At 44.0% G+C, this 27,904-nt stretch overlaps 1 protein-coding gene across 1 annotated transcript in view; it reads right to left on the bottom strand.

The window, feature by feature from the left end:
- Nucleotides 1–19,177: 19,177 nt before the first annotated feature.
- KDR (kinase insert domain receptor) overlaps nucleotides 19,178–27,904 on the bottom strand; it is a 43,464-nt gene continuing 34,737 nt past the window's right edge. The window contains exons 28-30 of the mRNA XM_080922310.1: nucleotides 23,205–23,304; nucleotides 22,661–22,746; nucleotides 19,178–20,994 (exon numbers count right to left, since the gene is read on the bottom strand). Coding sequence (XP_080778436.1) covers nucleotides 20,796–20,994; nucleotides 22,661–22,746; nucleotides 23,205–23,304 — 385 coding nt within the window. The 3' untranslated portion in view covers nucleotides 19,178–20,795. The remainder of the gene's footprint in view (nucleotides 20,995–22,660; nucleotides 22,747–23,204; nucleotides 23,305–27,904) is intronic.

The raw sequence follows: 27,904 nt of genomic DNA on the forward strand, positions 1-27,904 counted from the left end.
AGTTCATCCTGATGGCCTGGGTGTGGGAGACCTTACAGGCTAACCAAGCCAATTATCACTCAAGCCTAGATCCAGGCCTTTGAGGTACCCCACCCCAACATCCCAACTGGAGCATGTGAAAAACCAAAGCTGAAGGATCTTCATGAGCCAGGGCAGAAGAAGAAACTCTGAGAGGCCGCTCAGTGAGGATCAAGTATTAATGGTGTAGCAGAAGAGAGCGGCCTCGAACCAGACCAATCACTCAATGCAAAGAACATTTGCAAGTAAAGATGTGTGGACAAAAGGCATCTTATGTGACACACCAGAGCTGACATGGGGAGATGCGATGGGTTTTTCTAATTTTAATTTTTTATTTTCTTTTGGGGGTCGGCAGCACACATGGAAGAACAGAAAAATGAATGAGTTATATTGAGACTCATGATGTGAAATTCACAAAGAATCAATTAAAATTATATATATGTAAAAACATTGAATACCTGATAGATGGGATGAGCCTAAAGCAATGCTTGGGTAATTTTTGATAGATTAAAATGTTGTTTGGAAGATTTAGGGGTCAAAATAAGGGAGGTAACCTACTTACAATGCTAAGGAAGAGTGAATTAAACTCTAAATAGGATCAAGGAGTAGAGGGGCGTAGAAATTTAATAATGTAGAAAATAGATGTAAAAAAATCAAAAAAAATCAAAAGTCGGTTCTCTAGAGAGATTATTAACTTTGAAAACTGAAAGCACGTCATACAACTGGCTGCATCTTAAGTTTCCATCTGCCAGCCTTAACCACCCCCTGGACTGGCTGCAGCTCTTAGGTTTATTATGGGGATAAATTGGGACTACAGTTTGGCTATGTTTTATAAAGCTCAGCATGCACCTATGCATCACACACAATTCTAGTCCTGAGAATTCACCGAAAGAGATGAAAATATTTATTTACTGGGGAAATAAGAGGGCCCACGTGGCTTTATTTATATCACTCCCCAGGCTGACGCAGTCTGGATGTCCGTCAAGAAGAAAATGGAGAAGCAGATTATGGGACAGTCATACCATGGAGTAAGATGAAATCAAAACAAACTACCAGTACAGCTGATAACATGGTGCAAGTTCAAATGCTTTCAATTTTCTAGAACGTATTTATGTGTAGAGGTGTTTTTCCTACATCTCTCTATGTGTGTGTGTTAATCACATGCTTGCCTGGTACCCTCAGAGGTCCAAAAGAAGTGTCAGATCCCCTGAATCTAGAGTTACAGATGGGTATGAGCCAGCGCATGGGTGTGGGCAACCAAGCAGGAGTCCTCTGCAAGGTCAGCAAGTGCTCTTAACTGCTGAGCCATCTCTCCATCCCCTCTACAGAGCAACTTTAAAGGCATGATGCTTAAGTTTTGAAAAGCTCATAATTACAGTGTCACTTACCCAGGATTCTAGAAGCAGGAAAAACAAAAAAAAAAACAAAAAAAAAAACAAGCTAGCAAACAACAAAAACAAACAAAAAGATTCACAGTGGAAAAGAGGAATGGTGTAGTTGCTTTGGGTGAAATAGGGAACTAGCAGAGATCGATGGGAGGGACATAAACAACTTTCTGGGCTCTACCCTGTTATCTTAAAAGTGACTCTGGTCAGATAAACACCAACTGTTTTATAAAACAAGGAGGGAAAGAGTCTGTGGGTGGGTAGAGGGCAGTGTGGCTAGACAGACAGCAGGACAGTGACACTAGAGAGTGGCACATAGGCATCCAAAGTCTCACATACATTGCAGCTTGGACCTTTTCAAATTCACATTCTAAAACCGTTTTAAGTCAAAGATTCTGGAGGAGGTGGGGGTGAAGGCAAATGGAGTTGGGGGAAGGGGGACTGCCCCCTCCAAGTCTTGTTTTATAGACAGAAAAAAAAAATGTGCTCTCATAACAATTGAGTAAACACATGTCCCGGGAGAATGGAATTTACAGGATATCTATATTAAGTGGTTCCCAGTCCTTCTAGAATACATCGGAAATGTCCGCGATCCTGAAGGTGCAGGAGGCTTCCTTGCCTAAATTTGCCATGACCTGTTCATGACTGGTGACTTATTTCAAACCAAGCCAGAGACCCCTGCCAGAGCGTCTGCTTCCCAAAAACACTCGAGATGAGCTAAGGTCCACAAATGGGCTTCTGAAAGGAGCTTTTCACTCTAAAATAATTCAAGCCGAGTTGCCTACCAAGCCTTAGAAAGGGTTAGGGTTCAAGTGAGATACCCCAAACTATAAGTTCTGTGAAGGCAGAGGGCTGCCCATGGATCTGTGTTGGTCGTCCATTTATCTGAGTGTGTTGTTCCATGTCTAGTGCCAATCAAAGCCCTTTTAAACATTTGGGTGCAAATAAAGAAAAGCATGGCAAATCCTTCTATTGAAAAATCTACTTTAATTTTCAGTTTCATAACCCACCACCTTTCTTTCTACTGGACCAATAGAAACACTTCCTAGCTAAGCCTGGGCTAAATTATCTTCATATTTCTCTAAATCGTTAGAGTTTCTTCCTAATAACAAACAAATAATAATAATTGTTGTGGCTACTGCCGTTTATCGAGGATGTGCTATAAATCTTGGGCCAGTGCTAGGACTACCTTGTCACCAGTTTCTTCCATGCTCCCAACCAGGTCGGGCTGAGATGGGAAAGCCAATGCTCAGCTGAGATCTTTCACCGAAGGACACTCTGCTACAGACTGCTTGACTCTAAAACCATCTAGCCTAGCAGAAGGTATGTTACCCAGTAGACTGTAATACCTAATAAGCTTAGGAAAGCTGTTACCAGGTTAGGGACCTTTCCCCCATGTGCATATATGGACTGCTTGCTCTTGGCAGCTACCTCTTCCAGACCCTGGTGTGTGAGCGTGTGCAGAAACTGCCTAATTTACCAGGAGGAAGGAAACACATCCTCTATGGCCTTTGGCCTCTCCCTTCCTACCCTCTAGTCAACACAAACCCATCCAAACTCAAAGGCTCTTTATTCTTCTGGAAGAAGTAGTGGTCCCGGGATTATTATTCTACTTGGCCAGTTTGGCGGCTGTTTGTTTTTTTGGTTTTGTTTTGTTTAGATGCTTCCGTCTCCAATGAGGAGTTTGTTTCTTTATGCCCTTCCTCAGTGGGCTCTTCAGACAGTTCCTTTCCCCAAGGAAATTGTTTCTAAACATTGGACATAAATGTCCCTGCCTGATCATGACCATCCCTAAACAACAGCCCAGGAATAATAGCCACGTGAGGATGCAGGGCCCAAAGTCCTGGGAGATGGCTTTTCCTAAGGATCTGGGGTGATTTAAAACCACTCCAGCTGACATGTGCTGTGTCGTACATGTGACATTGACAGAGAATTCCTATGTATGCTTTTTTTTAAATATGGGAGATATAATAACTTGAGAAGCACGAAGATCCATGTTTACAGCTAAAATAGTACCTGCAAAGTTCATTCCCATCTTAGTGCCCCAATCTCAAAAGATATTATATTAATGGGCATTTGCTCTGGTGTTTGGCCTTAGGTTTGCCTGGGACTATGATATATAAGTGTATGTGTATGTGTGTGTGTTTGTGATGTATATAATCATGTTATAATTAAAATTGACTTACATAGAATTGATGCAGGCATGAATAAATATTATGAAATTGTATATATACATGTATAGCATAGAACAGCAATAAATTCAGATGTGCAAGTGTCTTTGTGGTGGGATGTACCCAGAGGTGGCATAACTGGGTTACATGATAGTTTAATTTTTATTTTTTCATAAGCCTGCATACTGATGCCTACAGTGGCTTCCCCACAGCCTCAGCAATGGCAGCTCTGATTCTGTGACTCGTGCAATGGCTATTCCGACTGGGACGAGATAGACTCTCAGTGTGGTTCTTGTTCATATGTCACTGGTGCCTGAAGACGTCAGACATTCTAAGAACTGTTAACTGGCCATTTGTATTTCTTCTTTTGATCCCGTGGCTGCGCATCCACTAAGCTCTTTGTTGGCCAGTAGTTTCATGGCCTTGGTGGTTCATTTCTGCTGTCTTTTATATGCTTGATTAGATAGCGCGCCCCTGACTGGGGAACAGCCAGCAGAGGTCTCTCCTTCTGTAGGCCATTTTCACACTCTGCTGATATTCCCTTATTACACAGGACCTTTCCAATTCAGTTGCCCCATTTGTTGAGTCTTGGGACTGTGTCTTGTCCTGCCGCCTCAGGCATACTTCCTATGCTTTTGAGAACTTTCGGTGATACTGGATCATAGCATGCCTGATCCGTTTTGAATCGACCCATGTACAGTGTGAGAGAGACTTGGTCTAAGTTTCCTCTTTTGCGGGTGGGTTCCCAGTTTTGCCAGTCCATTGAACAGGTCATTTGAATGGTTGGTTACCATTAAAAAGTGCATAAAACCCAAGAGCCCTATATGTGGATGACACGTGTCACACTGACTTTCCTCTGTCTCTTGCCAGCTCTAAGGAGCACAGCAACTCAAGGGGAGGACGGCGCACCTCCCAGATACAAACCCTCCCTAGACACAGCTGTGAAGACCAACACTTGCTGCGGGCTGCCTGTCAGACGTTAGATGCCTTACTCGAAAAGCACAGGTCACTGTGGGAGACCCATCAGACCAGCCACACTTCTGATCATTTTCAAGCCATTGAATGGTCAGTGAGCTAATAACTGCACTGGTTTATCTCAACGCCTCCTGCTGCTTTGAGTGCTGAGGTCCACAGTAATGTTCATCATCTCCTGCCTGTAAGCGAGAGAGAGCCTTTATCAGAAACAATGTAAAGATCTCTTTGGGATTGCTATTACGATGCTGAGTAGCCAGCTCTCCTTAAGTGCCTCTATGCAGCCCCTACAGGGACATTATCTCTTGGGGGCTCTGGAAATGAATGTCTCGGCATTGAGACTTCTGCCCATGTCTACCCTACACCACTCCCACACACATGTTTTTAAAATTTTTTAATGCTGTGCTGTCTTAGATCACACAAAATGACAATTGATAAGATATGGAGCAAGCTGCCTTCCTCCAGCATAGTCTGGCTGAGTCTGGCATTGCCTGCCCCACTCCTTTCTGGTCTCTGTTGGCTACAGGGTCTCTTGTTTTCCCATGGACTACTCCAGTGTCCCCATCCTACCTGTTAGATCAAGATGACCATGCCCAAAGCCATATGATTCAGTTCTAATTGTCACGGGCTGACAACCTCTGAAGGTTTCAGAGGCCAGCAGGTGCCTAGCATGAACTTTTAATTAAGTATCTCTTGGGACACTCTTTGGTCATTTAAGGGAAATCATCAAAGCTGCTTCTTAGAAGGATTCAAGTTCTTGACGTTTTTCTCTCTCCTGCCAGTGACTAGAAGTTTCAAGTGGCCTTCAAGACAGCTATGACGTTCCAGTTTTCAACCACAGTACACGCATGCTGAATTTGAAGGGTGATCATTTCTAGTGTTTACAGACTTCTGACTGAAGGATGCCAGAAGGGAAAGAAAATGTCAACTGAGAAAAAGACGGTATGCTCGGTATGCTGCCCGTTCACACGAAAAAGAGTTGCACTGTGCAAAATTGATGGCTTGGCTTTTCCATTGCAGGACATGCCGACTCAGGGAAAAGGAAGAACCTTTAGAAGTTCTGACTCAAACACCCCCAGATTTCGCTTGTAACCATCTTTCTATTAGCCCATCATAACTGTAGTTAGGAAGTGGGTCAGAGTGAAGGGGAAAGTGAATATCCCTGAAGTTTGCTATATACATGGATGAAAATGTCAGGGATGGCCATCACTCTATTAACACACGCAAATACACACAGACTCTGAGGAGAGAGTCGGGGGGGGGGCGCAATTTCATAAAGCAAATCCAAAAAATAGAATTATGAGTGCTTCTTCCCACCAGTTCTGATTTTTGTCTTCTTGGGAAGTTTGCCATGGGGATGGAGAGGTGGCTCAGCAGCTTAGAACACTGGTTGCTCTGGCAGATGACCTGAGTTTGGTTCCCAGTATCTACATGATGGCTCACAGCCATTTGTGATTGCAGTTCCAGATGATCAGATGTCTTCTGGTCTCCTTGGTCATCAGGCATCTACATAGTAGACACACATACACACACTCACTCGCTTAGCAACTCTAACTTTGGATAGATAATTAACCTGTCTAAATCTCAGTTTCCCTATCTTTACATCAACAATAACCAAGCTTATGGAACGATGTCATAGATCAGATGTAAGACACTGTAGTACTCAGTACCAAGCACTTTCCTGGATACTTAGCGCTCTTCCCAGAACAGAGTGATCTCTTAACAATACTGATTGTTTCCATAGTCGTCATTTATATCAAATCAGTGGAAGTCATTTTTAAGCACCATGAAAGATGAGGGACAGCAATCAAACTTTCGTCCTTCTGGTGACTTTAATTGGCTTGGGAAGCTACACCTTTAGCAGGTTTGCTTATCACCCACTTGGCAGTTGGTGGAGGGGAAGCATCCTTTACCGGGATCATCTGGCCCTCCCAGGAAACCCACCTCATAATACCAAATCCCCAGAAAAGACGCTGAGCTCCTCGCCATATTTAGTCATAATGCAACTTCCCAAAGCCTTTCTCGCTGTGCAAACAAAAGACCCAAGCACTCTTGATCCTACACAGCCATGGCTTCCCCAGTCCCTGCTTCCTTGAGAGTCATGTTTGCTGGGCCACTGCAAGCTCAGCTGCCTAATCCATCAACAGGTGCCATTCTAACAATCTACAGGAAAAGATACCTGCCCTCCACTTGGTGCCCCTGGGCAGACTCACAGTAATTTATGAGGCAGTGGAGCACCCCTTCCTTACGACTTAATATGCTTAACAGCTAATTACATCTGTGTAGGGATTACACTTTACATTGTCCAGCTTTATGGAAACAAACCCGGGCTTCCTCAGAGTCCCTGAAATGGCTTCTTATCTCAGGGAGTGAGATTCTTATCGGCACCATATGTTCCGAAGCCTGGCCAGGTTCCCAATGACCCCAGGAAAGCCTTCTGGGGCCTAATCAGTCTCCAGGCCAGAGGGCTTAAAACAAGGTCCCAACCTGAAATGAGGGAAAGAGGTCACAGCCAAGAGGGGGAGATACTTCCCTGCCTTCTGTCCCCCATAAACCTGTCAAAGGTAGAGGGGTCTGGACCAAGAAGACCACACATCAGCTCCTCCCCAAAGTGGTCAGCTCCTCCTGGACCAGCCTTCATGCAAACTGGAGCTTCAACACGAAAATCCAGGGGGCATATGAGATACCTTTAGCTAAATTAAAGTGAAGTCTTTGACTTTCCAGGGGTTCAGAAGAAGGATTCTAGTGACTCTTTGGCTGGAAGATAGTGGCTATGGCCTTTGGCTCACACCTTTCTACCCAGAAGGAAATGAGTTGCTGTCACTAGCCTCTCTCTCTCTCTCTCTCTCTCTCTCTCTCTCTCTCTCTCTCTCTCTCTCTCTTTCTCCCTTCCTCCCTCACTTCTTTCTTTCTCTATTTTTTTTTTGCCACATTGTCTGGTGACACCTCACACACATATTTTCTCAAGGTTTGGGAGTTTCCCAGGCTTGGCAGCCACTGAAAGCATACCTTCCCTTGGATTATAACAATTCAGTCACACAACTTGCTTTAAGAAACTCTTAGGGTGGAGGAGGCAGGGTGCACAGAGCAGGAAATGTCCCCCTGGGTAAGGAGTCTGAAACTGAGGGACATCGACATCACTGGGGCCTTCCAGGCTGTGACTCACAGGTCCACTTCCCTGCTCTCCCCAGCCTGGATTGCAGCTCTTGGCCAGGATGTCTCAGCTCCCCTTCCTGTCTCCAGTCCACCCTGACCCCTAAACAAAGCCAAAGTCTGGAGTCTACTGTGAAGACTGAAGTGTTGTGTGTCTACTTGGGCGTCATGTGGAGAAGCAGCTATTGTGAAAACAAACCCCCGACTTCCCTGCCCTCAGAAGAACTCCAAGCCCTCTTCCAAGCATGCGCTCTTACCGTTTCAGACAGAGGTCTTGGTTATTGAGTCCTGAGGAATGACAGGTAGACTTGGCACATTCCTTCCCATTGATGTTTTCATTGAGTTCTTCTTACGCAGCACTGTAGTAAACACTTTAAAATGTATTCCTCCTTTGATCTTTAACAGCAGCCTTAGGAGGTGGACTCTACTATTACCTCCACTTTATGAATGAGGAAACCAAAGCTTAGAGAATTTGCACATGATTACACAGCTAGTAAACCACGGAGCCAGGATGCAAACACAGTCTGTCTCCCTCGAGGCAGATTCTTGGTCTCTGAGATGCTGTGCTGTGCTGAAAGGAAGCTTGGAGGACTCCTAATCTAACTCTTATTCTTACTGCCTCTCCAGTGGCTTTACTCCAGAGAGTGGAGGATCTGAAAGGCACAGAGAAAGAGGGACGTGATGGTGAGGCAGATGGCCCAGGCACTGCCTCTATCATGGTTTCTGTTGATCTAGTTTTGCCCTTTGAGAAGACAAAGGGAAGCTGGAAGGGTCCCATAGAAGGTCTTTGTGTGCCATTTCTCTAATCTTCTCTAGTCTACTGCAAGTTTCTTAGTTGTTCATCATGCTGCAAGGCCCTGCTATCCTGCTCCACCTCCTAATGATTCTTCACCGTAGTTACAGTTATTAATTGGCACAATCCAAGTGGGCGGGTCTAATCGGCTTGGAGAGAGTAGGACAACTCCTGCCTTGCTCCATCCACATGGCCATCTGTTTGCATAGTGCTGTGGTTTGAAAATGACTCCCCGGGCTCTCATGTTTAAACATGTGGTCCCAGCTGGTGACTGGAAGATTGGGGATCCTTGAGGTGATGGAGCTTAGTTGGGGGAAATGAGACCCTGGCGATCGACTGATCCACTTATATCCTGGTTTTGCTTCAATTCTTCCCTCCCCTTCCTGCTCTCTCAAGATGAGAACAAACAACTCCATCCCCCTTCTACAACACCCGTGAATTGGCCCTATCATCACACGTTGCCCATGAATGGAGAGTAAGTCCTTCCTCCCTTAAGTTATCTGATATTTTGTGGCTGTGATGGAAAACACAAACTAATATACAAAGCTTAAAGTTTCTCTCACTCCCTTGAAAAAGCCCTAACTACAGCCATGCCCTAAAGACAATGAACAAAAGCCTTTCTAAAGATTTCCTGTACTTGCTAGTGTCAAGGAGAACAGATTGAAATGACAGAAATCAACTTGATGAGAGCTGATTCTATTCACCAAAGTCTGACTCAATCACTGAGTCCTGTAGATGTTTCTTGAGTGGCTATGTGTGTGCTAGAGAAGAAACCCCCAAACAGATGAGGCAAAAGCATCCTGAGTCTGCTTTGAGTATTTTGTAGTCCTTCTTGCTGCTAGTTTAAATGCTTCAATATTTGGACACTGAAGCACTCTTTCCAGATGTGTTGTCAGGTGCCACACAGCTGAATTTAGCATTTCTAGCAACTAGGGAAGGAAATCAACTTTTTATATTGATGTGATCAATTCACAGAATTTTTTAATGAATGAAAAATACATACACTATTATGTGAAAATTATGTTTCAGTGGTTCATTAAAATGATTAAAGATATTTGTGCGATATTTAAGTCCCTTCGTCTTTTAAGAAATAGTCATAAATTTTTTCTATGAAAAAGGATGAAAAATTCAGTCCTCTTTTATACTCCACAAAACCTCCCTCAGGACTAGATTTTATTATACCAGAAGGCACCATGTAATCTTCTAAGGGAAAGAAGCAACCAATGGTCATACCCAATTATGATACCCGAGAAGTAAAAACAATGACCACTGTGGCAGAATATCCCAAAGGATGCAGCAGTGGCATATGTACCTCAGTGGTAACCAACAGCTCTCTCATTGAATTTAAGGCGCACACAACAAGGAAAAAATCATGCCTGGTATTGAAAACCTAGCCAACTAGCTGGGGTTAGAGAAATCATGGTATCTTGAAGGAGAACATATAAACATTTTCTGACCCATCACTATTCCTAACTACATTGCAAATATTTATCCTCATAGCTGCAGGTAAATATAGGTCTCAAACAAACAAAAACAAAAAATAAAACAAAACAAAAAAGCTCTTATGAAAAAAAAAAGAGTCTCAATTTTAATAAATAAAGATCAACTAATTCATTAAAATACAACCCCCACACCTAAGGCTTGGGGACCATAACAGAAGAGAAAGCAGCAAGACTGAAAGAGCCCAAAGTTTGTTGAGATTGTGTCTCCAAGGAATGTCAGAGAAGTCCACCATGAAGTCTCACCACCATGCTGACTGAACAAAGGAGACACCAATAGGCATGTTCGTATGGAAGGGGGAAATCTCATGGTACATCAACCCTAGACAAAGAACTACAGGCATCTAAGGACATGCTGAGATGTGGAGAAACAGCCTTCCCCAGGGAAGAGCTAATTGATTTTCCAATACCATGTGGTCAGCCCTGAGATCATATTCATACAAACAATATTATACAGACTGAGGTTGTATGTATAAATTTAGGAGGGAGAGGGCAAGAGATAGAGGGAGAGAGGGGGAAGAGGGAGAGAGAGAAAGAGAGGGGGAGAAGGAGAAGGAGGGGAAACAGGGGTAGAGGAGAAGGGAAGACTGAAGGGAGGAGAAAAAAGGAGGAAACAATGCAAGTGTATTTTATTTTCAAAATAAACAGTGAAAAAAAAAAGGTCACAAAAATCTTCAATTGAATTTATCACAACCCTTACAAATAACTCTTAAAAATTTGGGCTTATTGATACATTTAATTTGGTGAGCTACTCATGAGGTGCACTTGCTGTTAGACAAAGGTATTGTTTTAAATTGATATCAAACTAATTTCTGGAAAAATTATTAACCATTTTAAAGCTGTTAGTAAGCCATTTTCACCCAAACTTTATGAAGAAAAACTAGGTTGAACAGCCTTCAAATTCTGAACAGTGAGCTCCTCAGAATCCTGAATCTATCGGATAGCCTCCAGGGATATCCTCAGAATTCTGAATCTTCCAGGGATATCCTCTTAGTTTGTTCTTTGTGCTATGGAAATTTTGTGCAAGTCTTCAAAACAAGTTGCCCAGAAAGGTGAGAAGGAACGAGAGGGGAGGGGGGAGAAGGAGGAGGAGGAGGAGAAGGAGAAGGAGGAGGAGGAGGAGGAGGAGGAGGAGGAAGGATTCTGTTGAGGTGCTCCACCCAGGTAGTCAATGGAAAGTGAACCAGCGATTATTGAGAACTATTATTCAATAATATGCAGTTGTACCTAACTGCATGATCAGCAACATCATCAAAAGAACAAAAGAACAGGGGCTGAAGAGATGGCTCAGTGGTTGAGAGCACTTGTCATTCTTGCAGAAGACCTGGGCTCAATTCTCAGCACACACATGGTAGCTCATGACCCCTCTACAATTCCAGTTTCAAGGAATCTGATGCCCTCTTCTAGCCCCTGACAGGACCAGGGACACACATGATACACAGACATACATATGAAGCACTCATGCATCTAAAGTCAAAACATGAAATAAAACATAGAAAAAGCAATATGAGATTATCTAACCTCTTCCTAACTGGCATACAAAATACTGAGTTTGTTATCACAGGTTCCCAGTGGTACTGTGTACTTTGTTCATATTCCATCTTCTGTCTTTTCTCCTCTCAAATGGTGCCTTTTCTACTCTCAAACCTTAGGTTGTGTTTTTAAACCTAGATCCTGCAGAGGAGAGTAAAGCATGCTACTTATCTCTCTGAGTCTAGATTAGGCTTCTTACCTTGATAATCTCCAGTTCCACCCATTTTTCCTGCAAATGACATCATCATTCTTATCATATACCTTCCACCCATCCGTGGTGCACTGCTGGCTTTGCAGGAATTTCATCTAACCCCACCCAGAAGAAGTAAATTATTCAAGACCACACATCTAGTCTTCCTTGAATGTTAGATGTTTGTTACAACACTGAGCTGAGAATCCAAACTTAGTCACACGCCATCATCTTACAAGTAAAACTGACTTAAGGACAGTCATGTTGAAGCCAACACACACTAATGAGATGCTTCATGGTAACAGATCATCGTAACATCTTTACACATACAAACATACCTTTCATGTGGTTACCAGATTCATCCTTACAGGATAAGTCAGCTCACTGTTTTCCATCAAGAGCAAAGATCCCACCTTAGTTCTTCATGTGTCCCCAAGGTCATCTATTGACTGGATTCCTGACATGGCTCTGCCTACTGAGGTTTGAACCTTAACAGCCAACCTTCACTTGTAACCTGATGATACACATACCTAACGAAAGGGTTCATTGTCAGAATTTAATGAGTTCAGACATAAGGCTCAATGCCTGGCCTCTGGCCAGTGGTCGGCAAGATTCTGCCTTTGGATCTGTCTGCTCGCATCTGAGTGACAACCTACTGGTCACATATCTAGGAAATAAACACAATGAAGGGTAAATTTGTAATCTACAGTTACCCCCAAATTCTGTTACATCATGACTAAATTTTCTCTAATATATTTATCACTACTTAAAGTTAATCCTTGTGAGTCATTGATTTTGTGTGCCTGTATGTAGGCATATGTGTACCACAGCCTATGGGTGGAGGCCAGTTTGTGGGAGTCAGTTCTCTCCTTCCAACATGCGACCCCAGGGACGGAATTCAAGGCCAGCAAGCCTGACAGCCGGTGTCTTCACCTGTTGGACAATCTAATTGGATTATTTGTTTTAACTTTTCGTGAGAGCACTATTAACAAATTATCTAAAATCTTACTTAAGAATGGATTCTAGTGCCTTCATTTTTTATCCTCCCAGCTCTTTGCTGATACAAAGGCTAAGGCACAGACACCAGGCAGAGTGTTAATGAATAGCTAATGAATTTGCTAATGAGTTGGATGGTAAAAGGGAAAGAGCATCCTTTATTTTTTTTTCCCTTTCTCTCTTCAGAACAGATCCTCAAGGATTTTGCACAGCCACATCAGACAGGACAGATGTGGTCTGATCTATAATATTTGAACTGAAGGAAAATTCAAGTTCACTACGGACTTCATGTGCCTACTACTCAAAGGGCTCCCAAGGTGATTTATCCAAGAGTGTATTTCACTTTGTGGACAGATGTATGTAGGGAATGTCGCAGATTCCCTGACGACACCTTGAAACAACCAAGGAGAAATTCTTCCATGAAACCATTTCTGCTGACTTTTCCAGCAAGACGGATGACAGACATAGAACCTGTTTTCTCCATGTTTTGAATTTCCATCTGCTGGAAGGGTTTTCGTTATAAAGCAGTGTAGTAAAGACAGTTTTCTTATTGTAACATCAGTTCCTACTGTGTTGTTACTCTGCCAAGTGGGAGCCTTCTCTGGACAGTACAGGGTCATCTTACTTTACAGGTGTACTGCAAATTTGCAACAGGAGGTGAACCAGGCAAAAGCAGGTTTCCTCGGCCTCCAGTGAGAAGGGTCTTTCCTCATGTTTCCTGACTCTCAAAGCAGCTGGGGTGCCTACAGCAAACTGCAACATCGTAGAAACCCCCGAACTCGGTCTGAAGTGAGCGAATGGAGAGTGAGCCATGTGTGAGTGTGCTTAGGCCATTAGGGTAAGACATAAAGACATACGTGGAGCTCAGGAATACAGCTGTAGATCTCCAAGGATCTGTTCCTAACCCTTAACTCATGTACCGAAGGAAACTCCGTTTGCAAAGACGGTCCTTGGTAAGCACTGTGGAAACCCTTCATGAGGGTCCTTCTGTGTCTCCTGCCCAGACCTCTCCTCCTGAGCTATACTGTGATGTTTATGAGTCTATTTAGGATTCGGTGATGATTGATCTCAGCCTGATGGGCTTTAGAATCACCTAGGAAACCAACCTTTAGGAATGTGAGCAGCACCATTCATGAGGTCCCAGACTGAATAAGAAGGAGAAAGTAGACTGAGTATCTCCCTCCCTCCCCCCCCCCCCCCCGCCTCTCTCTCTCTTGCTCCATGTTTTCTCCTTCGTGCTGGTGTATCATTACACCTTGAAACAAAACACACTTCCTACCTCAATGTACTTCTTCCCACTTCCTGCCTCAATGTACTTCTTCCCAGGTATTTTGCCACATCAATCAATAAAAATACCTGTCCCCCTGGTCTGAGGAGCTGTCACTTTGAGTTAGTAAGCTTCTGCAGTGGCCAATGACTGGTACACTGGGAGCGTCTTTATAGCCAGAGTTAGCAAACCAACAAAGATTTACTTGTTTAAAGTTTAACATTAAGGGATGAGTTTGGAGCCCTTCTGTGATTTCCAATAAGAACATCAATATATACTACAGGGCTATTGCTGCTGTTCCTGCGTTCATACATGTTATAGTGTGCTGCTGTTCCTGTATGCATACATGCTGTAGTGTGCTGCTGTTCCTGTATGCGTACATGCTATACTGTGCTGCTGTTCCTGTATGCATACATGCTATACTGTGCTGCTTTTCCTGTATGCATACATGCTATAGTATGCTGCTATTCCTGTATGCATACATGCTGTAGTATGCTGCTGTTCCTGTATGCATACATGCTATAGTGTGCTGCTGTTCCTGTATGCATACATGCTGTAGTATGCTGCTGTTCCTGTATGCATGCATGCTATAGTGTGCTGCTGTTCCTGTATGCATACATGCTATAGTGTGCTGCTGTTCCTGTATGCATACATGCTATAGTATGCTGCTGTTCCTGTATGCATACATGCTATACTGTGCTGCTGTTCCTGTATGCATACATGCTATACTGTACTGCTGTTCCTGTATGCATACATGCTATAGTGTGCTGCTGTTCCTGTATGCATACATGCTATAGTGTGCTGCTGTTCCTGTATGCGTACATGCTGTAGTGTGTTGCTGTTCCTGTATGCATACATGCTGTAGTATGCTGCTGTTCCTGTATGCATACATGCTGTAGTATGCTGCTGTTCCTGTATGCATGCATGCTATAGTGTGCTGCTGTTCCTGTATGCATACATGCTATAGTATGCTGCTGTTCCTGTATGCATACATGCTATAGTGTGCTGCTGTTCCTGTATGCATACATGCTGTAGTATGCTGCTGTTCCTGTATGCATACATGCTATAGTGTGCTGCTGTTCCTGTATGCATACATGCTGTAGTATGCTGCTGTTCCTGTATGCATGCATGCTATAGTGTGCTGCTGTTCCTGTATGCATACATGCTATAGTGTGCTGCTGTTCCTGTATGCATGCATGCTATAGTGTGCTGCTGTTCCTGTATGCATACATGCTATACTGTGCTGCTGTTCCTGTATGCATACATGCTATACTATGCTGCTGTTCCTGTATGCATACATGCTATACTATGCTGCTGTTCCTGTATGCATACATGCTATAGTGTGCTGCTGTTCCTGTATGCATACATGCTATAGTGTGCTGCTGTTCCTGTATGCATACATGCTATAGTGTGCTGCTGTTCCTGTATGCATACATGCTGTAGTGTGCTGCTGTTCCTGTATGCATACATGCTGTAGTATGCTGCTGTTCCTGTATGCATACATGCTGTAGTGTGCTTCTGTTCCTGTATGCATACATGCTATAGTATGCTGCTGTTCCTGTATGCATACATGCTATAGTGTGCTGCTGTTCCTGTATGCATACATGCTATAGTGTGCTGCTGTTCCTGTATGCATACATGCTATAGTATGCTGCTGTTCCTGTATGCATACATGCTATAGTGTACTGCTGTTGACCAGTGTTCCTGTTTTTCTTGGAAATGGCAGTGAGTTCTCACTACTTCTCTTCCATCTAGCCTTGCTTGGGGTTTCCTTCTCAGTTATATTTTTTCTGTGGAATGTGAAATGTCTCCCTCTAATCCCCTTTATCGGGATAAGATATTTTAGCTTAGAGACATCCCCACCCCCAACTCGCAGCACCAGGATCCTGTTACACTTTTGCTGGCTCCTGAGCTGTGAGTCTCTGGTTCATGTTCTGTTGCAAGCAACTTCAGACCCAACATTGTACATGAATCTCCAACCAAAAAAAAAAACCCAGCCCACCTTCCTGGATTCGATTCTCTACTGTGGTTAGTATGCGATCTTAAAGTTCATGTGTTAAGTAACACATGTGAACAAGTAACACTCCACTCCCCAAATTAGAGGTGAGACTTTGGGGGGCAATTGGATTAGACGGAATCATGAGATTTGGGCTTCCAGATGGCATCGACGTGTTAAGAGGAGATAGAAGAAGGGGGTGTGGACTAGCAAACTTGCTCTGCTCTGCCTGTAATGAACCTCTGTGACTACTTCATGCACCAAAAAGGCCTTCAGCAGAAGCCATCTTCTCGATATTGGACTTCCAAGTCCCTTCATCATAAATTAAGTTAATGTCTCTTCTTTGTAAACTAGGACTTCTGTGGTATTCCGTTGTATTAACAGAAAATAGATAAGAGGTCCCCAAAAATATCATCTACTGTAAGAAAGGGGGAAAGACAGAATGAGCTTGGAGCAAGAGAAAAAGACAAGAGGCCAGTTCTCTTACTCTCTTGCTCTGTTTTTGGCAAGGTGTCTAGAATTTGAAAAAAACCACACAAATCGTGTGCAAGAAGGTACAGTCATCATCCGACCAATCCGCCCTATGTTGTAAAGTTTTTCTCCTAAAAATAAGTTGGCATAAAACATTAATACACACAGTCTCCTTATTCCTTTGTATTTAAACTTAAAAACAAACAAACAGTGAAACTACTGAGGTTGATGTGTTTGAGGCACCAAGACGCTAAACATTCCTATTACAGGGAAGAATCTTGGGCATAGCTCTGTGTCTTCTAAGGACGTTTACTTGATGCTGGTGACAGTTTATTGCAACCTTTGTGTTATCAGTAGTTTTGGCTCAAACACTTTCTCCTAATTCCCCATCCTTATCTCTGAGTCAGACTTCTGGGCTGGAAATGGTGTGTCTAACACTTCAGCTGAAGGACTGCAGGCCAACCTGGCTAGGACCGAGCTCTTGCCTCCCCTCCCAGATTCCAGCACATTTCTCCATCCCAGTCAAAAACACAGTAAACAATTTTATTTCACCTTGTTAATTTATTTAACATGTAGAAAGATTCTGCAATGTTCCCCAGGACTGGGCTTCAAGTTGCTCTCAAAAAAAAAATTTTTTTTTACTGATTTTTTTTCTTATGTCTATCTGTTTGGTGTAGAAAAGCTTCATTTAAAAGTGCAATATTAATATTAATATTATTGGGGTGTGTGTTTGGTGTCTGTATCTGGTGTCTGTGTATATGTCTTTGTGTAGGTATTGGTGTATGACATGTTTCCTTGGCCGTCAGAAGCCTTCTGGTTTCTTGAAGCTGATGTTATCAGACATGGGTGCTGGGTCATCAGACACAGGTCCTTTGAAAGGACTCTTGGCCACCAAGCTAGCTTATCTTTCTAGCATGATCTTATAAACATGGAGTCTAAGCCCTTTTGAGCTGCGCTTACTACCTAGTGAAGAATGCAGACGTGCCCACTACTTTTAAATGTGGACACTTGTGTCAGAAAAGTGTCTTGTTTTCCCAAAGATTTTCTAAGTTGGCCAACATTTTAGCACCCAAGGATGCATCTCTGACTCAGGGAGGCAGGCAGGAGAGCTGGGTTCAGCTACCTACTCTGAAGCAGTAAGCTACGGCTTTCATTCTCTTCTCTCTTTTCACTGCAGGGGACAAAAGAGTGTTCATTGATGAGGAGACCTGACTAGGGACCAGAAGCTCAAACCTCCCCAGCAGCTCTCTCCTCTCCTGTGATGTGGTGGCATAGAACCAGAGCTGCCTGTGGGGTTCAGGCAGTGAGGAGGCAGGGGAGCAGAGGACACAGGGAGGAGGATGGAGTGAGGGGCGTGAAGGAGGCAAACAGAAGCCCCTGGGGTACAGGCAAAGCCATGCTTTGATGTAGCAAATGCCTCCAATTAAAAACTTGAACCTAAAACCAAGCAAGAAGCACTCTCAAAAGCTTCTGTCATGTCTTCAGTGTAAGGGCAGGAGAGGAGAGGAAAAGCAGCTAAGAAACATGTGGAAGACAGACAGGTCTCAGGGGCTAAACCCTACCTGTGATCATTCTGCTCAGGGTGAGGAAAGCATTCTTCAGAAAGTGTGGAGTTTTACTCGAATACAGATTCCTGACATCAGAAACAGTGCCAGAGGCCACTTGCAAGAAACCACCCCCACCCCCCTTTTTTTTTAACCTTCTAAAGTGAAGAAAACTCTGTTTTTCTCTGTGGTCTTTCCACCCTGCCTAAACTAGGCTCTCTTTCCATTTGTTTACTGGAAGAGGCTGGATAAAAGGCAGGGTGAGGAGCTCCCTGCAGAGCCTGGTCATGGACCCCAGCAATGTCCCTGGCTGTTAGGAACCTGTTAGGAACTAATACATAGCTACTCCCTTCGTTATAAAGTCAGGGAGAATGTCTCAGCAAGATGGCAAGAGCTGAAAAGTAAAGAAACCTGGACTTTTCTCCAGCTACAGGGAGAAGAGCCACTTGTCAGAACTACCATGTTTGACAATATGCTTGGGAAAAAAAAAAAAAAAAACACCAAAATTTAGACCTTGCTTTACTCTGTGTATGAAAAGAAACCTCTAGTAGGTGAAAAAAAATCTAATAAAAAATTAAATTTTGATGTTACGTTAGGTTTAAGGAGAAACACTTAAGATTAAAAAAAAAAAAAAAAAAAAAAAACTCCAAGAGCCAATTTAAAAAAGATAGTTGTATTTGATTATGTAAGCATTTTGAACTCCTATATTTAAGAAAGCATGTCAGTGAAATCCAGACATGGTGGAGCATGCCTGAAATTATGACTGTGGAGATGGAGGAAATACAGTCAGCACTCCGAGCTATCCTTGGCTACATCGGTAGATGGAGGCCAGCCTAGGCTAAAGACTCTGTCTCCCCAAACACAAGCAAACAATGTTCAGCATAGCTAGAGGTAGGGATCCATTCCAGCACCAGGAATTTGCTTTGTTCTTTGAAGTCAGGCAGAATTGGTCCCTCAAAATGTCAATAATGGATCTTCCTTCCACTCTGACCTTAGCTAGACAGTGGCATGCTACTGCATCTGCTCCTGGCCTCCAGCTTTGGCCACTTCACTGGGAGGCCACAGAACTATGCAGATCTCCATCCCTGTGCTAGGATGTAACAAAGACGTGTGTCTGTGTGAATTATGACTGTGATGAAGACACGGAGGGACAAGGCTGTGAAACAGCTGTGAGGACATGACAGCACTCTGTCTTTTCGGAATATGTTTATTGGTTTATAAAGCACATAAACAGTAGATGAAACTATTCCCCCTAACAAAAGAGAACAAGGACAGAGAACACACTCACATTACATCTGCTTCTTCCGTGTGAGACGAGAGAGTCGGTGGGCACAGCTGCACAGTCTCATGAAAGGATTCCTTCGAGTTTCCCAAAGTTTCTAATAAAACAACCTCAGCCGCTGAAAGCATTATAATCTCTGTCATGCTACATAACACTGATACAAAATGCGGATAGTACAGAGTTCATCATACACAATATAAAGTTTTAATATATTACATTTGTTCTACATAACAGACTATAAATATATGTGCCATAGCATGTTTTACAGACATTGTTCCCAGCTTTTCACACTATGGTACCAAATTGAAAAAAAAAAAAAAAAGTACAGCTTCTCTTCTGAAAAACATAAGCCCAAGGGCAAAAACCAGTAGACATAGCTTTATATGTTAAAACCCCTAAATGATACAGTAGATGTTATCATAATCTTGGCTATAAAGCAGTTTTGAAATCTGGCTAGTGAGATTTTATCTGGAGAGCAAACCAACCAATTAAGATTTCCTGCCATCACGAGGCCACAAAGCTCCAATACTGAAGACCTGTGGGAGAGACTTGAGTGGAGTTAGAGGAAGAACAAATGGACACATCCTGTCTGGGACGTTACCATCACGACTTGACAGGGAACCCTCAGACACTGCCGCCAGAGCAGACAAGTGGGTATCCACCCAGCAGAAACCCTGAGTTTCTGTTGCGTTCTCACAGTTCTTCAGCATGACAGGGAGCCTCTGCCGGAGTTTCTCTCCTTTGGTGTTCTGAATTAAGGCACAGCCTGGGAGATGAGGAGCAAGCTGCATCATTTCCTTCCTGGGGCTAGGCCAGGAGACACGTAAGAGTCCGGAAGGAACTCTCATTAGGAGTAGGAAACAGCACAGGGAACTCGCCTGTAGCCCAACTGTGAAGAGCACGCAACTTTCCAAAAGCAAACCCCGAAGGTCCGCCTTTGCGTTTCCTGACAGGCCACAAGCCCACCTCCCCCCAGAGCCAGCACAATGCATCTGCAGGCTCCAACCGCTCTCCGAGCAAGCTTGCACCTTCCTTCCGACCAGTCCACATCCCACACTTAACACTTGGCTCATAGCCCATGCCCTCCACAAAGGCTTGTAGGTCGACTCAGCCCTGGGACATCTCACCCATTCTCAACACACAAAGCACTAAGGTTGCCCATTTCATCCAGTTTCACAGAGGTGTCCATTGCCTTGGTACGGCCACTTCTTGCAGGATAGTGCCACTGTTTGAATGCCTTTTGTCTTAAGTGGTAGTGAGACCCACAGTAGGGCACATCATATAGGATTTCTTTTCTTTTAATGAATGGAAAAGAGAATACAGTCAACACATTCTTGGGTCATAGGCATGTTCTCTGGAAATGCCCTGAGAACAAGCTCCTTGCAGTCTGAGGTCCCTCTTCTGAAATGAAAATCAAATGTGGCTACTTCCAGGCGGTGGAACGAACAACACTTGAAAATCTAAGCAGCACCTCTCTTGTGATTTCCAGGAGTTGGGGGTGGGGACGGGACAGGGCCATTTCCTTTTAAACCGGAGGTGAGCGCAATGTGGTCCCAGAATCAGCATGTCCTGCAGCGGGGTCCACCGGCTTTAAAAGTCCTGCCTCCTCGCTGGAGTATGCGGTGGTATCTGTGTCGTCTGAGTGATACCCAGACTGGTAGCCACTGGTCTGGTTGGAGCCTTCCGAGGCCACAGACTCCCTGCTTTTACTGGGCATCATTCCACTGTGGAAAGAATGGCAGGCAAATGAGCGGAAAAGGGAAGCCGGTGCATCGGCTTTTCTTGAGCACCCATGAGCACCCCAGCTCCAGGAGGTGGGATTCCCCCCAGAGACACTAACCCCTATCTCTCATTCCCTAGTCAGCCTATCAGGTTTCCCCAGACAAGCTCTACTCTCAGGTACTAGCATGGGCTAGTAGTCGAAGATAAGTCCTTTTATTCGGGTCCAAGTCTTTCAAGCCCGAGATGAGATAAAAGGCCGTTCTGCTGAGGTATGCAGGTCCCGCAACCAACGGAACAGTTTTACGGCCTTGACGATTGACAAGTTTGTATACAGTGATAGGAACCACAGGGTCTCTTTCATGATATTAACGGATATCAGGATGGTCCAAAAGTTCATTTGTGTTTTTCCTGTTCAGTCATTTAGGGGGCTACGTGGCCTATGAAAAATGTGAAGAAATTCGCAGAGAGAAAAATAAAAGCTAGTACAGAGTGCAGTCTGGCCATACATGTCAAAAACTGCCTTTTAATCGTCAAAACCACATTCTTTGGACAAACTGGGGATTCAGTCACTCAGCAGCAACTGGAGGATGTTTCCAATGACACAGTAATCATGTCAAAACTAACAAACGTGGGCTGTGTGGACCAAAAAGTTCAGGCTTTGCCCTCGACAGGGTCTTATTTTTATTAGTCATAATAAAAGCCACAGAGAGAGTTTGTTTGCTCTGTGTTCAGATATGGTTTAAAGTGAGTTCCCAACATTTCCCCTTCCCAACCCCAGTCTTTATTTCCCACACCAAAACCAGTTTGCGTCTCAAACAACGGCAGGATGCTGACCACTTTGTAGCTCTGAGTAAGTATTGTTTGAGTCAGTGAAAGGAACCTTCAAGAAAATGGCAAAATCTACAGATGCTGCTGTGACCCTTATATGGGCATCACTCAGAAACTCACAGGGACCCCTGTCTCATACAGCAGCTCTGTTATGCATGGATCAAATCTTTTGTTTTCCTTCCTAGAGTGAACCTTCTGGCAAATCACTAATTATTATCCCATTATTCATAAATGTAGATTTTCATAACAATTTTTGTTTAAATCATGTACTTATTCAAAGCCACCGCACATATTCCTTTGAGACATAAGGAAAAATGACTTGAGCAAATTTAATAGATTTTTTTCACAACTGGAGAGGGAGTGACTCAAAGAATCATATTTAAATGTGTTAAATACAGAAATGTGTATCTATTTACATATCTTTCAGAATGACAGATAAAACCATTTAAGTACAGGTTTGACAATCCTTCAGAGTCTGTGAAGTCTTCACCCTTCGGGATCATGGTACCTGTTAAGATATTTGCCGCTTGGCCAGGCCCACAGAAACTCCCAGTCACTCTGCCACCCACATTGACCTGCTCAGAAATCCCATAGCCTTCACAAATTCAGTCATTAGAAATTGGCCAAACACCCTAGCTTGCTTCAGACTCTTTTTTTTCAGACTCACCAGTTTCACTGTTTGGTTTATTTCACTTCCTTATCAAATTGCTAATTTGAGATATTGACGTCATCAGCCTTCAAAGGCACCAAAAGGGAAAACTGCATCTACACTGAATGTCTTTATTGGGTCCTTCCAAAAGTACCTATTAACATAGTCTTCCTTCATTGGCCGAATCTTACCCGAAAGACGGAGATAATTTGTTCCTGTCTTCCAGAGTTTTCAGCTCTTCTGATGCTAGGACCATCCCACTGTCTGTCTGGCTGTCCTTTTTGGGAGACAGTGAAATGACACAGTGAGTGTACATGCGACCAGCCACATCAAACTCATTTCTCCATCCATCTAGCTGACAGTAGGACTCAGTGTTACCCCAAGGAGGGAAAGGGTATGGCAGCCAGGGACTGTGCAAGCCACAAAGGAAGCAAATGCTTCCAGGAAGTAGACTTGGGCTAAGCAGAGAGGAAAGGTTGGGATGCGGGGGTCCCCTTCTCTCTGCACAGAGTTAACATTTGTTGAGTGATGTTGGGCATACAGTTAGACAACCTTGAACCTTGGTTCAGGTGCCTTTCATATGGCAAAACTAAAGATCCATCTCCCCCCATGGTTCGTGTGCTCAAAGACAACCTCAAAGAGGTTCCAAGACTCAAATGCTTAGGCTAATATTTATCTAGCTAGTATTTCACCCCAAGTATTATTTCTATGACTATTTATAAAAGATGTACTTACATCTGGGATCACTTTTACTTCTGGTTCCTCCAGTGGGATATCTTCAAATGTTTTTACACTCACCGGCCGGCTCTTTCGCTTACTGTTCTGCAGATAATGGCTGTAAGAGAACAAATATTTATTTGTATTTGGGTGGTGGTACATTTGGCTGCGGACGCCTCAAGCGATATCTAAGTTCATTATCTTTTGACCACAAGTTGAATAGCAACCTTTAAAACATCCTTTGGTAAGAGAAAAACAAAATTCAAAAGGAACATTTTCTTTTTGCTAGCACGCACATAAGGCTTAATTTCCTGCGAAAGCCCATTTAAAAGTATAATATAACCGAAAAGGGTAAAGGAGACCCTGTGCCTTGGAACTGTGCTTCTGAGGCTCAGTGCTAAACTAAGGACAAGGACAGCTAACTGAACAGCAAGCAGCTGCCTTCTGATGGGTCCTGACTGGATGGGGTTCCTGTTGTGATGAACTGCGTCATGTTTTCCTTTTTTCTAGCCATCTCCAAAGAAAGGTGATCTACATAATATTCACAGGGAACACCTTTGGTATCCCCAAGGGATACTGTGCTGGGCAGTCATCTCTAGTCCTTCATCCTTCTCCATGAGACAGATCTAGGGCACAGAGAGAGGTGGGCTGGGTCTTACCCAGCCATGATTTTAGCCCACGCAGCTGCTTAGGTCAGGAAAGAACAGTAGCTTCAGAGTCTCAAGACACTTTGCATAGCTTTGAGCCTAACACCGACTACGCAAGTCGACCCATGCCCCTGCTGCTCCATCTCAACCGCATGTAAGCGACAGCTATTCTGTAGCATGCAAGGACATTGATTGGCAAGGCAAACGGCATGGGAAAATGTCAGGACTGCTGTTTTGAGAAAGTGCAAAGCTCCATTAGCCACCATTTGCTTCCCCTCTTCTGAATTCCAGAAGACTTTCAGGAATGAGATTTGTCAGATAGCACATCACCGCTCCCTGGAGGTGGCTCTTCCCTGCCACTTGACATTGGGAGAGACCAGAGATCTTATCACAGCCCAAAGGGAGATAAGAGAAGCCCCCTTTACAGAAACAGCCGTGAAGACAATGAACATATTCTTCACTCTTGTCTCATGACAATCAGTCTACTGGCACGTGCATAAATGCTGGGTCAGAGTTGAAGAATGGAAACTGAGCATCTCTTCCCTTCCCTAAGAGGTTGTTTCCTCCATACACAGAGGAGAGAATGAGGTTCTCAGTGATACCCCAACTCTGGAGACCCCATAGGAAAGAAGACAGGCCAGGCGATACAGGGACAAGCAAAGCCTGTTTCCTGTTAAGTCTGGTCCTGAAAAGAAATGGCTACCGAAGCTGGTTGGTAGAGTGCCTACTCCCTTGCTCAGGAAGACCTTTAGGAATCTATCACGGTGCAGACACTGAGCTGAACGCTGTTCAAACATTGCCTCACAGCGTCCCACAGCGACCTCTCCAAAATGTCCTTGCCTAAAAATCATACCACTAGAATCTTAGGCTAGAGTTGTGAGGGCCACTGAAAAGTTTGAGGCATGGGATTGGCAGGATCAGACACACTTTCTAGAAAGTTGGCTGTGAGGAGAAGGATAAGACCAGAGGCAGTGAAGCCCATTAGGAGACTTCACACTCATCTAGCAGAAAAGCAAAGAATCTGATTAAAGATTAGGAATGCGCATAAGGTTTGGAGCATCGTCTGGAGTCTATGGATAGCTGAGGGGACAACCAGGCAGAGCCAGGAGGCAAGGGTATCTCACAGCTACCTTAGAAGATCCAGATCACTAAACTCTGTGCCCAATGATTGAAAAATGGAATTGCTCCTTCACCAATGACCAAGTATTTTCTTGCATCTCTCCTTGCATCTGCTCCCCACAGTCTCCCAAAGAGATCTCTTATTTTCCACTGAGAGATGAAGAAGCCCGTGCTCCATGAGAGAAGGGCAGAACCAAGATTCACACTTAGGTTTGCAGGCTCTAAAGCCCCCATGGGCTTGTTTTCTTTTCCTTTTATGTTTTTTGTTTTGTTTTGTTTTGTTTTGTTTTGTTTTTTTCCTCATCCCATTCCACACTGACTCTCTTGGAGAATGAAGATGGGAAACAAAGACACGTTGCTGGAATCTTTGGTAAACATCTACTGAACTCATAGCATTGTTCTGGTTCCCACTCATGCTCTGACCCTGGGTGAGTGGGTGAGGTCAGTACAAAGTGTGAAGTAGATGAAAAGTGAAGAAAGAATACTCCCATTTCAAGTAGTCTAGCAGGATGGCCAAATCAAGAGAGAGCCAGATAGCCAGGAGGCTCTCCCAGGCTTTAGTCCACCGAAGCTATTCAATTACCACTAGCAATTAATCTAAGGGAGGAAAATACTATGTCCCAAAGCCTGGCTCTGGGAGAGAACTGCAAAGAAATCTCTGGTAAACTGCTTGGAATGGGAGATGGATCTCCCAGAGGAAATGACAGAGCCACCACAGATGGTCCACACTCTGCCCTCTAAGAGAGATGAGCCCAGTAAATTCAGGTTATTTTGAGGGAAGCACACTTGGGGCCAGGGATGATCCACGGAGAAAGATGGAGACAAAGCTAAGTCTAGACATAAGTGGCCCTCCCTGCCCCCAACTCCCCAGGCTCTTGTCTACATAACTGTTGAACAAATGTTTTAAAATAGTCTAAAGGGGCAACAAATCACGGGGCTGTCTCCCAAGGTGATGTCCCTGTCCAATGCTATTTATAATGCAGCAGAGTTGAAAAAGTATAAGGGGAGAATCAAGTGAGAAAGACTCAGATTTTCTACTTGGCTGAAAGTGTGAAAACAGATAGAACATGCCCTGAGAGGTGACTTAGCCTCTTTCCCCAGAGATGCTGAGCCACATGAGAGGCCCGCAATGCTGTGTGCGGTGTGTTCACACCTTCCCTCAAGCCCACCTTTAATTCAGGGCACTGTAAGGTGACAGAGGACTTTGTTTCTATAAGAAGATGAACAGGGGACTTGAGAGGAGATGCCAACAAAAGCTTCCAACGTCTGTTTTGTTTTTCGGTTTATGGATAGCAAAAAAGAGAACCTAGTCTGGGAAGGCTTCTTCAAAACTCACAGGCAAAAAAATCTGAGCTGAGCTTGGCTAGGCTTAAAGAACAGTGTCACGTCTGTCCACACTTCTGGGAATGAATGTTAGCAGTCTTTTTTGTTTTTTTTTTTTAGACCCAGCCTCCCATTGGCATTTCTATTACCCAAACCTGACTTCATCACCTGCTTAGTGCCATATTCAAAGAAGCCAGCAAGCCAAATGCTCTGACCTCTGCTTGGTCACAGGACATGAGGGCAGTGTGCGCCACACAGCTCTCTGGTTAAGAAGGCAATGCAGCATCAGCAGCAATCCAGCCCCAAGGCAGATGGGCCTGAACTAGGGAACTGCAGACATGGGAGTTGCACTTCATGACTTCAGATTCTTCCTCCCTGAGAACCTCTCCTTGGAAGGAGGGAAGATGCAGCTAAGTCAGAGATCAGATAACATGGATCCATCTCAGGACAAGATGGGAAGCAGCTCTCTTGAGAGCTGTCCTTCGTGAAGTGTCTTCGAGAGCCAGACACTTAGAAATGTGTTATAGCATGCAAGCAGCCTTTCTCAAACCTTACATCCCCCTCTCTGTGTTTGTGTGTGTGTATGTGTATGTATGTATGTGTGTATGTGTGTGTATGTGTGTGTGTGTGTGTGTGTGTGTGTGAGTGTGTGTGTGTAACAGGGGTGGAGTGTGGGGGTGATGGATGATCTGGGACTTGTTACACTACTAAAAGCCAGACCCAGGCAGCATATCTGATTTTACCAAAATTTCAGGTCTACACCTTTAGTCACACTATTTTGCTTGAGCTAAGACTCAAGTTCAGTGTCCAACCTAGAATAGCTTCTTTCTTGCCTAAGTTCTCACAGAGACAAAACTACAACAAAAACAAACAAAAAACCCTGATAATACACAAAAAAAATCTTCAAAAAACATTGACTGCTCTTGTCATAGTCATAAAGGTAGCTTGTTGACATCTAAGTTTCTCTCTCTCCCCCTTTCCCTTTCCCTCTCTTTCTGCAGCACAGGATTCCTGCCATTCAGGATTTCTCAGAGCAAATTATCCCTAACCTCTCTAACCTCCTGACAGTGCAGCACCTGGGCCAATGCCTCTCACAGGAGACAGCCGCCCATCCTTCCTACAGCTTGGGGACACTCAGGAAGACAAGTTGCTCCCACGATGTCAGGGGGTCTAGCTGCAGAAGGACAATGCCCAAAGCTAAGCAAAGTTGTTTTGGGCTTAGAAAGGGCAATGCTAAGATTGCATTGTGGGAACATCTAACCCTATGGGCATGTTCCTCATGGGCAGGTATTAACTGAGCACAGAGAGAGCTGCCTGGCCGGTAGACTAGTACAGGACTGCACAGCATTTGTTTTAAATAAACTGAAGCATCCCATTAGGTAACTACAATGCCAAAACTCAGACTGGGGGGGAGATTACTGAGCTATTGTGGCCAGCCTTATTGAGGACACAGCCCATGGCATGCTGTATCTACACCAGAGAGCCCTCAGCATGTTTCATATTTGCACAGGATTCTTTCTTCCTGAGTCTTTCCTAAGCCATTTAATTCCCCCTAATAAAAGTGTACACAGGGGTTATTTTAATACAGATGTCTCAATAACAGCGCTCTCTCTCTCTCTCTCCCTCTCT

Source organism: Micromys minutus (assembly GCF_963924665.1).
Source record: "Micromys minutus genome assembly, chromosome: 1".
NCBI classification, from domain to species: domain Eukaryota; kingdom Metazoa; phylum Chordata; class Mammalia; order Rodentia; family Muridae; genus Micromys; species Micromys minutus.